Source organism: Pinus tabuliformis, chromosome 9 (genome assembly GCF_031772625.1).
Source record: "Pinus tabuliformis cultivar Carrire ecotype Pingquan chromosome 9, CPIR1, whole genome shotgun sequence".
NCBI lineage: Eukaryota > Viridiplantae > Streptophyta > Pinopsida > Pinales > Pinaceae > Pinus > Pinus tabuliformis.
The window spans coordinates 1,606,360,299-1,606,372,454 of NC_142307.1; the positions used below are offsets into that span (position 1 = coordinate 1,606,360,299).

The 12,156-nt window shown below is 36.4% G+C and overlaps 1 protein-coding gene across 1 annotated transcript in view; it reads left to right on the top strand.

Moving 5' to 3' along the window:
* Nucleotides 1-10,142, top strand: part of LOC149154919 (brefeldin A-inhibited guanine nucleotide-exchange protein 2-like) — a 61,936-nt gene extending 51,794 nt beyond the window's left edge. The window contains 1 exon segment of the mRNA XM_089444256.1: nt 8,500-10,142. Coding sequence (XP_089300382.1) covers nt 8,500-9,111 — 612 coding nt within the window. The 3' untranslated portion in view covers nt 9,112-10,142.
* Nucleotides 10,143-12,156: the final 2,014 nt, after the last annotated feature.

The window sequence follows — 12,156 nt, forward strand, 5'->3', positions numbered from 1 at the left end:
TTATGCATTAAATGTATCTTCTTCTTCTTCTCATTCTCATGAGTGGCTCATTGACTCTGGAGCCTCTTGCCAACATTGAGCTCAGATCTTGTGGAGATAAGGAGCTGATAGTCAAGGCCTTGATATGTAACAATGTTGGTTGATATGATGCTATACAAATGAGTTACCAATCCGAATTCTTCTTATGAGAAATTATTTAGATTGAGAAAATCCAAGTACGATTATGAATACCTCCTTAGGTAAGAGGGAGTGTTGAAAAGTGTAACTAGGTTCGGTCTTCATAATGACATGTAAATATGATTTTATGTAATAAGATATAAATAAGAAAAATAAAATTATTCTATTGACTTGCTTCATGGGTTTCATGAGCAAGGGATTTTGTTTTTGAGTCAAGACTACCATTGCGAGTCCTTAGGATTTATTTGTCATCTAGTCATAAAATGTTAAGAGTGATTGTCATGTAATGAAGTCATGTTACACTTTGTAAAAGGTCAAATTTGTCTATGTAAAGTATCCTCCAAGACCTTGTCACTTATCCTCTTCAAGTCGGCCTACAACGATGGAAGAAGCTGCTAGAAGAAGTCGGCCTAACTTCAAGTGATCATGTCGGCCCAAAGGACATGTGTGGAAGTGTATATATAGCCTAACTCGGCCTCCATTAGAAGCAAGAAACTCGATAAGCTTTCAGTAAAGAAGTGCGAAGAAAGGGTAAAGGAGGAGTGCGAAGGAGGAGCTGCAAAGAGAAGTGCGAAAGAAGGACAAGAAGGTTTCTTCTGGGCATATCGAAGAGAGATTTTTCTGGATCAATGAAGAAAGAGATTCCTTTGGGCAGTGCGAAGGAAGGGTTTCTTCTGGGGCAGTGTTAGGTCCCTATATTGCTAGTGTATCCCCTTATTGTTATTAGTGCAACCCCCTTATTGTATTGTTGTGCCCATGTAGTCCGCACGTTGTTATTATTGTGCCCCATAAAGCCCACTATTGTTATTGCTGTGCCCCTACAATATTATTGTTATGTAGGCTCTGAGTATGTTGGGACCCCTTAGACTCCTATATATATAAAGGAGGTCTTGTCATTTGTATCATCCAAGAACTATTCATTTGTGTAATGTAAAGGAGGTTTCCCCCTCGAAGAGACTTATTTTGAAGCGTTGATCTATCTGTTCTTATATTTTGTGAGCTGGTTTCATAACATTTAGTTTCAGAGATTTGGATTCTAGGGTTTCGCTGCTTCAAACAGGTCTTCGTGGCATTTTCACTATAACTTTTTTTCTACGATGTTTCATAAGCTGAAATTAAAACCCATTTGAGCCGAAAGCTTGCTGAACCTCGTGTTCGAATTTCAGATCTTGTCTCGCTATATTTTCGGCGATATGAGCTGAGGAGGTTAGGGTTTTTGCAGGCTCCAGAATTCCATCTCAAATAGGTCATCGTGGCATTTTTGCTATAACTTTTTTTCTACGTAGCTTCGGAATATGAAATTAAAACCCATTTGAGTCGAAATTGTGCTGCACCTCGTCTACGAATTTCAAAACCTGGTTCACTATATTTTCGGAGATATGATCCAAGGAAGTTGGGGTTTTTGTAGGCTGCTGAATTCCATCTCAAAAAGGTGACCTTGGAAAAATCATCATAACTTTCTCTCTGAGCATCAGATTAAAATTTCGTAAAAAGTGACAGAAAGAGGACGAACTTTTGTTTGTTGGATATCGTTTTCAAGGCCGAAGGTCGAAACAATGACACGTGACACTTCATACATGTTCGCTCTATTGAACCAATCTATAATCAGGGCATCGTAGGAAATTTGGCATAAATCTTCCTTGAAGAATCCAATCTCGTCAGACCTGTGGGGTTGGAAAGAGGACTCAGAGGGCTACCATAGTACGAAATTTCAGAACTTGGAGATCTAAAATTACAGAGTACAGTCATTTCAAGATCGAGCTCCTAATAGGAGGAAAAAGAGATATGAGGAAGTTTGATGGCAAGGATCTGGTAACTTGGATACTATAGATGGAACAATATTTTGATCTACATGATGTGCAACTGTTACAAAGAGTACGTATTACACCTTTATATTTAGAACCAAATCAGTTTGTATGGTATAGAGGGCTTTGTTCTCGTAAACCACTTGTCACCTGGCCAATTTTCATGGAGGAAATGATAGCACATTATGAGGATACAAAGAGCAACAACTTCTTTAGCCAATTGATAAATCTCAAACAAAAGGGTTCAATGGCAAAGCACATTGTGAAATTCCAAAAATTGAATATAAGGGTAAATGATATTCCAGAGAAGTAGAGTATTGATGTCTTCATAGGGACTTAAAGGATAACATCTAACATGAGGTTCGCCTTTGGAACCTGATTCATTGGAGAAGGCATACAGGTTGGCAAGAAAAATTGAAAACAAAATTATAGAAACAAGGAAGCCTACCACTCATAACCTATGTTACCAGAAACGAGAAACAGGGAACGAAATGAAAAACGACAACGATACAAGAAACAGAGTTTGGAGGTCTTGCACTCAAGAAATGAGGAGAGAGAAAATAAAATAAAAAATGAAAAATACAGATCTAGTTTCAATTTTCAATATAGTTTCAACTAAATTTACAACCCAATTTTTATTAAAAAAACTAAATAATTTGAATACCATATTGATACTTAGCAAATTGACTATTAAATATATACACTTATGCCTCCTAGTCAATTAAGTGTATATACTCTTATGCATTTTGCGCCTTGAGCTAATTAGTGTTTTTGTGGAGAAAATCCAAATATATATATATATATATATATATATATAACTAGAAACAATAAATAGAATCTGCAATTGAATGTGAACTTCTTAAACCATATATAGAATTATGTTTAAGCTATGAATTTTAACAATATACATGTTAAAAGAAAGCAAATCAACTATAAAAAAAGGACAATAATACAAAAATAATCAACTTTCTCCCAACTTGGCATAGGCCTTTAGGTTATTAAATGAATATAGGCATGAATCTACAATAAGGAGTGAAAATACACCGATGAGAACGACCTGTAAAAGAGATTACATGGAACACATGGAAAAGTACCTATTTTATGTTTCCCATAAAATATATATGCACCTGTTAATGAGAATGACTGTAGAAAACGACGTTTCTGTCCAGTCTCGTTTCTTATGTGTTTTTTACTGGGAATGGTGGCAACCGTCCCGTTTCTGGTAACAAAGCTCATAACTATAAATATGGAAGTGTTGTTGCTCCTAGCCTTCCACAACCTACAAGGTTGACACCACAACATTGGAAGAAAAAAGAGCAAAAGGACTTTGTTACAGTTGTGTTAGAAAATATACTAAAGGTCATAAGTGTGTTGAGAATAAATTAATAGATGGGGAAGAGGAGGAAGAAAAGGAACAAGAAACAAAAGATTTTTCGGCGAAGATCACATGAGACATCATTTGTCGACGCGTTTCGAACCAACCAGTGTGGTTCATCGTCAGGACAAGTTGAAGAAACAGATCCAGCTTAGCAGGTTAAATAGACAGAGCAAAGCCTCCAACGGCTAAAAAGACTAACAACTACTTTTGACTAGGTACCGGGATCAAAAACCTTATTTTATAAAAATGTTACCCTAGGGGGACCAGTCCTTTAAATAAAAATAATATTATGATAAAAAAATATTAAAAAATAATTAAAATATTAAAAATAATTAAACAGTTATGTTCAATTATTACCTAAAAATAATTCATGTTACTAGTTAGTTAAAGACAAATAATTAAAAATTATATCTAAGGGGAAAAATTACCCTAGAGGGGGACCAGTCCTTTAAAAAAATAATATTATGATAATAGTTAGATAAAAATATTAATAAATAATTAAAATTTTTATTTAAAATATTAGAAATAAATAAACAATTATGTTCAATTAGTAAAAATAATTCATGAAAATAGTTAGTTAGAGATAAATAATTAAAAAATTATATCTAAGGACTAACGTTTTTTATTAATAAAAATTATATGATAATAGTTCGTAATAATACATGATAATAGTTAGTTAAACATAAATAATTAAAATTATATTTAATTATTAAATTATATTTAACATTAAATTATATTAAAATTAAAATATAATTAAAATTATATTTAAAATTAAATTATATTAAGATTATATTAATAAATTATATTAAAATTATATTTTAATAATTAAAATTATATTACCCTAGGGGGACCAACCCCTTAAAATAAAATGATTTAATGATAATATTTAATTAAAAATTAATACTTCGTGATAATAGTTAGTTACAAATAAATCATAAAAATAAGAAGGAACTAAAAACAAGACCATTCTTGTATGAAAACATGAATATAAAAGATAGAGACGAGAAAATTAAAATGAGTCATCCTAAAAAAAATAAAAAATAAATAAATAAGTAAATATAAAAATATAAAATAAATAAATAAATAAATAAATAAAAATAATAATAATAATAAAATAATTCAGAATAATAATAAATAAATAAATACGTAAGTTAAAAAAAAAAAAGACTAGGTCAAGAGTGCTGGGACCCAACACCGACTAATTTTCCAGCCATCATCTCTATTGAGATTACTCGGCCTCTTTTCAATCTCAAGCGCCTCCCTAAATTTCCGATGATGGAAGTGCGAAACCTTAGCAATAACACTAGCTTCCTCAATACAAACATGATGATTGGTTTTCTCGGCGTGCTCAGCCAAAGCGGAAGACTTAGTACGCCTATGCTTAAGATCTGCTGCATGCTCACTAATCCTCTGATTAATGGAGCGACCAGTTTCCCCAATGTAGGGGGTCCCACAGGAACAGGGGATCAAGTACACACCTTTCATATCTTTAGGGTCGATAGGATCCTTCGCTGATCTGAGGGACATGCGAATGGTGTTCAGGGGCCTAAAGGTCACAGGAACATCATGCGACCTGAGAATCCTACCAATCTTATCAGTAGTCCCCTGAACATACGGAAGAAGGACACCAGGAACTCGCTCCTTTGGTTCTCGATGAGACAGCGAATTCTTCGAAGCTTTAACGAAAGCCCTCTGACCCAGGAATCTACTATAACCATTCTCAACAAAGACATCAAGGAGATGGGATTTTTCTTTCTCAAAACTCTCCTTATCCGAGATCCTTAGGGCCCGAGTAGCCAGGGTATTGAGAACACCCATCTTTTGAGCCGGGAAATGATGGGCACTGGCATGAAGATACTGCTCAGTCTGCGTTTTCTTCCGAAAAACTCGGTGGCCGAGGGAACCATCACTATTCTTAGAAATAAGAATATCGAGGAACGGAAGGCAACCATGGTGAACTTAATGGCAGAGGATTGATTATTGAGATGATTGAAGAAGAGATCTAATTCCTCTTGGTCGTGAGGCCAGATAACATTGGTGTCATCCACATATCTTCTCCAAAGCTTTGGCAGGAGTCTGGAAGAGTTTAGAGCCTTGGGCTCAAAATCTTCCATGGAAAAATTAGCAACAATAGGGGAAAGGGGTGAGCCCATGGCAACCCCGCAGGTTTGCTTGAAGAACTCTCCCTCAAAACAGAAAAACGTAGAAGTGAGACAAATCTCAACTAACTTAGCAGTGTCAGGATCTGTTAGGCCGTTGATCACCTCCATGGCCTCACTAATAGGGATGCAAGTGAAGAGGGAAACAACATCAAAACTAACAAGAATGTCCCCAGGGTCAAGCTTAATGTCCTTGAGCTCCTTAATGTAGGAAGCAGAGTCCTTTACGAAGGACTCTGTACGACCAACCAAGGGCTTAAGCTTTAACGTAAGGAACTTAGCAAGAAGGTAGGTAGGACCACCAATGGTGTTGACAATGGGCCTTAAGGGAGCCCCATCCTTGATATGGATCACAGAAGCCTAAACTCTATTATAGGAACAAGAAACGTCAAAAGAAGAGGATATCCACCAGGAACCAACCCTAGAGAAAGAACAAATGGATTTGACCATATCTTGTAATGCATTGATAGGAATTACCACTCAAACTCTCAAGATAGAAGGACATATCAGGAAAAAAAAATGTAATAGTGTTGATTGATTCGGGTAGTACCCATAATTTTATTCATTGTAAGATAGTCAAGGAATTGAATTGCTTCCTATATCCAGTAGTAGAGAGCCAAGTAATTGCTGCAAATGGAGGAACCATAAATTGCTCTGGAAAGTGCCATAGCATCAAGCTATCCATTTGAGAATATGTCTTGGATAGTCCAATGCTTTCCATTCCAATGGGTGGTGCTGATGTTGTACCGGGAGTGCAATGGTTACAATCTTTGGGGATGATAGCTTTCAATTTTCAAGAACATTTCTTGAAAGGTTTTTGGGAAGGAAAGAAAGTTGAATTAAGGGGTATCACATGAAATCAGGAAAGATAATCAGCTCTAATTGCATGACAAGTCTTCTAAAGAAAGAAAAACGAGGCGTAATATGTTCACTACAGGTTCAAACAGCGAAATCATCTATTTCTCTAGATCTCCAAAAAGTCTTGGACAATCATTCTAAGGTTCAAGCAGTGGAAGATCACATCGAGCATCAACAACAAGTTCTCAAACTCTTAAAGGATAACTTCACTTTGGCACAGAATTGAATGAAACCACAAGCAAGTCAACGTCGCAGCAAAGGAATGTTGGTGTAGATGACTGGGAATTTTTAGGGTTACAACCATATGAACAAATGTCCCTCAAGTAAGCTAAGAAGGATAATAAATTATCACCAAAATACTATGGCCCTTAAAAGGTGTTGCAGAAGATTGATATTATGGCATACAAGTTGGAGCTCCCTGCATCTTCCCGAGTGCACCCAGTTCTCCATGTTTCATGCTTAAAGAAGGTTATAGGTGACAAGCTCCCAGTTCAAACAATATTATTGGAACTTGACGAGGAAGGAAAAATCATATTGGAACCTGAAGCAGTCATGGAATCAAGAACCCGACAACTACGAAATCGATCAATTTCAGAGTATCTCATCAAGTGGAAGAACTTACCTGCTAAAGACTCCACATGGGAGGATGATAATTTTATACAAAAGCATCCAGAACTACTTAAGCGTTGAGGACAACACTTTTTTGGAGGAGAGGGGCATGTTAGATCCCTATACTGCTAGTGTACCCCCTTATTGTTATTAGTGCAACCCCCTTATTGTATTGTTGTGCCCATGTAGTCCCCATGTTGTTATTATTGTGCCCCATAGAAGCCCACTATTGTTATTGTTGTGCCCCTACAATATTATTGTTATGTAGGCTTTGAAGACTTTGATTATATTGGGACCCCTTAGACTCCTATATATTGAAATGAGGTCTTGTCATTTGTATCATCCAAGAATTGTTCATTTGTGTAATGTAAAGGAGGTTTCCCCATCGAAGAGGCTTATTTTGAAGTCGTTGATCTATCTCTTTTTCTATTTTGTGAGCTGGTTTCATAACAAGCAGCGAAAGAGTTTCTTCTGGGGCAACAAAAGAGATTCTTCTGGGGTAGCGAAGAAAGGTTTCTTTTGGGCAAGCAAATGAGGGTTTTCTTCTGGGGTAGCAAGAGAAGGATTCTTTTGGGTGACCGAGATCTAGAGACCGAGTGTCTCTAGAAGAGACCAATGAAGACATAGAGACTGAGATTCTCTAGGGAAGCTGAGAAGAAGCAGTGTGAAGGATAGAGACCGAGTTTCTCTAGAGAGAGCCGAGAAGAGCAGTTCTAGATCAAGAAGGAAGTCGAATGGAAGAGGCAGAGCATCAATGATAGTGGCAAGGTTCTTGTAAGGACACTAGAGTCGAGGGTCTGTGTCATGGTCTTGGTACTTGTCAATTGAAGGTCTAGAAGAAGAATGTTGATTGGGTTTTCCTCTCAGGAGGTGAGAGGTTTTGGCCCTGGCTGAAAAGCCTACATACTGTGTCACTTGTCTTTTATTGTGCATATTGGTAATTGTCTTGATGAAGAGAACACAATAATAACATAACAATGAAAAGATTATAAGCTAATAAGTAAAAGTGTATCACAAGAATTTATCAAGCAGAGAAATCTTGTAACTCTGAATGCCCTAGATTTCTCAACATGTAGATTAGTTCTCCTCCTCCTTAGCTCTCACCCTTGCCCTCTGATTGCAAAATGAAATTAAAAAACCCAATTAAACCTTTTAAAAACTCGTTCCATGACCTCACGATTTTTTCACGTCGGATTGCAATTTATTGAAAACAAAAAATATCACCGATAACATTGGCCTATTAAATCACCATGCGAAAGAGATAGTGATTTAAAAAAAAATCTGATATGATCACAATTTTTGCAACTAGTACTTTCAATAATGTTATTGACATTATGATGTTTTTTTGTTACCTCTGCATCTTTATCCTTACCACCAAACTTTTGGTATTATTGTTTACAAATGTTGTTGCAATTTCTTTATAACTATTGATATTGTGTTCATGGTGAATATAATCCTAAATTTGTACTTATTTACATACTTTATAAAGCAGATTATTTTCCCTTGTTCTCAGGTTATCACAGAAATGTATCATATGCATGGACAACGACTATCAGCAGCAAATACAATGGCACTTCTAGACATACTCTATTCTATGGCTGTCTATGCACATGAAGTGAACAGTGACTATGCCTTGCGTTTGAAGCTTCAGGAAGTGTTTTGGATGACCCAGATGACAGATCCTCCTTTACTTCGTCTGGAGAATGAGGCCTATCAGGCATATCTTAAGCTGTTACAGAGTGTAACACATGGAAAACCTTTTCTTGCTAAAGAAATTAATGTAGAATCCCGCATTATAGAACTGTGTGAAGAAGTTTTACATGTTTACATAAATGCAGCATCTACCAAGTCCTTTCCTGAGTATAGTGGTGATCATTCAAGGCCACATTCTGTGATTCCATTAGGTTCTGCAAGAAGGGGTGAGTTGGCTTCTCGGGCTCCTTTAGTTGTGTCAACTTTGCAAGCTATTAGTGGATTGAAGGATGCTGCATTTGATAATTGTTTGTCTCGATTTTTCCCACTATTAGCAAGTCTAGTCAGCTGTGAGCATGGTTCAGGAGAAGTACAATTGGCACTAAGTAACATACTCAGTTCCTGGGTTGGTCCAGTTTTACTCCAGGCTTGATCTACAGTTATAGTTTTGTCAGATGAGCATGGTCACAAACTACAGTGACAGCTACAGCTTAATGACACTGGAAAATTCCATTGGCAGAGGCAGATTTTATGGTTTGATTGATTCCACTGTCTTTCATATACAAGATATTTTCCAGCAGTGGAATTAACTGAGGTTAAAGGCGTCTCAGTTCTTGTGCACAGGTATAGTTCTTAGCAGGTAAATGCACATTGCAAACACAACAAGACAAGTGTGATGCAGGTTATTAGTGGTTATTGAATCATTCCAATTTTTGTGAATACAATCTCTCTGCAAGGCACAGAAGCCCTTTATAGTTCGTAGCATGCAATTCAGCTTTGATGCATGGTTATACTTTGTGGGAGATTAGCATAGTTTGGCTGGTTATAAACATAATAATGAGCGAATTAAGAGGCAGGTTATGAGTGGTTCAAGAGAGATTCCAATATTTTTTGTATGCAAGATCTTCACAAAAGGTATCTGATTCTTTGTTATGGCCGATATTCAGCCATCAAATGTCCATGCTGCTTTACTGACCATGTAGGCGTAGGGCAAGATTGTTTGAATACTATTTCTCTTGTCGTCTTGATGGATAAAAATCATACAACAAGAAGCACGGTAAACGTCATTTACATGTTTTCAGTTGACAAGGTAGCCTAAAGTCAGTTCCCAAATTAGTGTATCCAAAAGGACTTGGAAGCATGTTCAAAAAGGGAAAATTAGCAATAAAGGATATCTGTCACGGATGTCTATCAGGAATCGTGGTCAAGGAAATTGTAGCTGAAAGGATTATGGCCATCATACCATTTAAAGAGGAGGATGTAGATATATGTGGAACCATACCCCTCACTAACTTGATCCTTGGAACTAATGTGGTCCTTCTAAATACTGGTATCATAATTTGTTTTTATGAACCTTATGTGAGTAATGCCTAATGTGGCTGCATTATATTAACATTTATATAGTAGAATTTAGACTATGGAATATTGTCACAATTTACGCAACATGAAGTTAGCTTTTTTCCACATGGGAATCAAGATTGTTTTGAATCTCAATATCTGACCCTAGAAAATATATATTTAAACTGAGTGCAGAAAACTGTCATTCAGAGGTTTGACCAAATCCTTTTCAAGAAATCTAAAGAAGTTCCAAGGCATAAGAGGAATCCCCCGTTCAATTCAGCCTCATTTGTAAGGATTAGTTTTACGATGTCTTTGTAGACAAGAAAGTACATTTCTAGTTTTGCTAATCAGGTTCATGGTGAGCTGTGTGTGAACTCTTTACTAACACAATCTATGTTTTCCAGTGAGGCTGTTTTCACCCTTCTAAGGGCCCAGGAGCTTCAGTTGAAGCAATTAATATAATAGCACGACTATTTATGTTTCAAATTCAGAGCTATCTCGCAAATCATTTAATTTGGTTTTGCACAGTAGCATTCTTAAGAACTTACATGAGTTCTTAAGGAACAAGGTCATGAGGAGAGTTCAGATCGAATCCCTCGTTAGAGCAATCTATTTCCTGGAGTTTACTTTTCTCTCTTATAGTACCTTGGAATCTCGATTTTCAGCTATCAATTCTATACCCTCCTTAGTGGTTACGCTTTAGCGTTATCCATCCCCATATCTTCATGCAATTTTTTGATTAGAAAATCATTCCGAAGCATTTTAAAAAACCAGTGATGCTGTACCTAAGTTGGCAGTGTCAGTGGCTATTGGTATGAGTACGGCACTTTTTGAAAGAGGGGACGAGGGTATCTCGTGGGCACACATTTTTTTAATTTTTTTTTTCCTTTTTAATTTTTATTTATTTATTTGAAATATGCAAAAAAAAATTAGGAGGGTGACTGAGATTTATGTAAATGGACAATGATTTGGATTCATTTTCAGATAACAGTTTCAAATCATTCAAGCATTTATGGATTAACAATGAACAGAAGAAGAAGAAATTATTTTAACGTGCAAGAGGCTAATGATAGTCTATGGGACAGATTGCTTCTTCATCTGCTTGATGTATTCGGCCCTTTTTCTATGAAGCTTCACAATAAATGCTCCCAGCTTCTCGACAAACCCCTCGCTAAATAGATTATCCGAAGAGCTAGCTGCCAGCATACCTGCATAACTTTCCCTGTTGTCTTTGAAGGCCTCACATTCTAAAATGAAATGTTTTTCTGTTTCGACTTTTCCGGAAGAACAAAAATTGCATTCCCTTTCCTCCCACACTTCCTTCGGCCTTTTCCAGCGCCCTGTTTCACAACGGAGTTGATGAGAATTAGTCCTTAACTAAGCAATAAGAATTTTGGCTCTCCAAGAGATATTGGCTTCTATGTATGTTTTTGGTTGATGATTATGAGTGGGATTAAACACTTCAATGTAGTAATTTTTTTTTTCTTCCTAGCTCCTTATCCCAAGTACGTTTGTGGAACTTTTCCATAACAAAAGCTTTTATCTTTTCGCTGTTTATGGGACACGCGTTCAAGCAAATACCCCATTTACTAAACCATTTGTTATTTTGCTGCATCCAAGTTTTTTTGCTCTTGCACAATCTATCATTAAAGACAACTTTAGGCCATCTACCCTCTTCCATTTGCTCAATTTTTTTTTAAATACCTTATGAATTGCACCATAGCAATTGCTTCAATAGGAGCAGTCCTTGTTTCACTTAACAAGATATCATAAGAAACTGCACTTTTAATCTTAAATTTGTTTGTAATCAAACGCTTTTGAATTTTCTCAATTTGTCTCCACTGCATGTCGGAGGTACTTTTAGCCCATAGTTCCCAACCATAGAGAATCACTGGAATCACTAGAAGCCCAAAAAGAATTTGAGTGGTCTTCGAGTCCCATAACTCTGCCTCTCAACACCTATTTTGAAAAGCATAAAATGCTTTCCAACCCCCCAAAGTTCTTTTCTTTCTACAAACCATTGTAGCTTAGATTTTTTTTGAAGTCAATTCCGAGGCATTTGTAATCCGCAACTTCTTCCAGAATGTTGCCTCCAAAGTAGAACTTATGCTGGTTATGTTTTCTTTTCTTAGAGAAG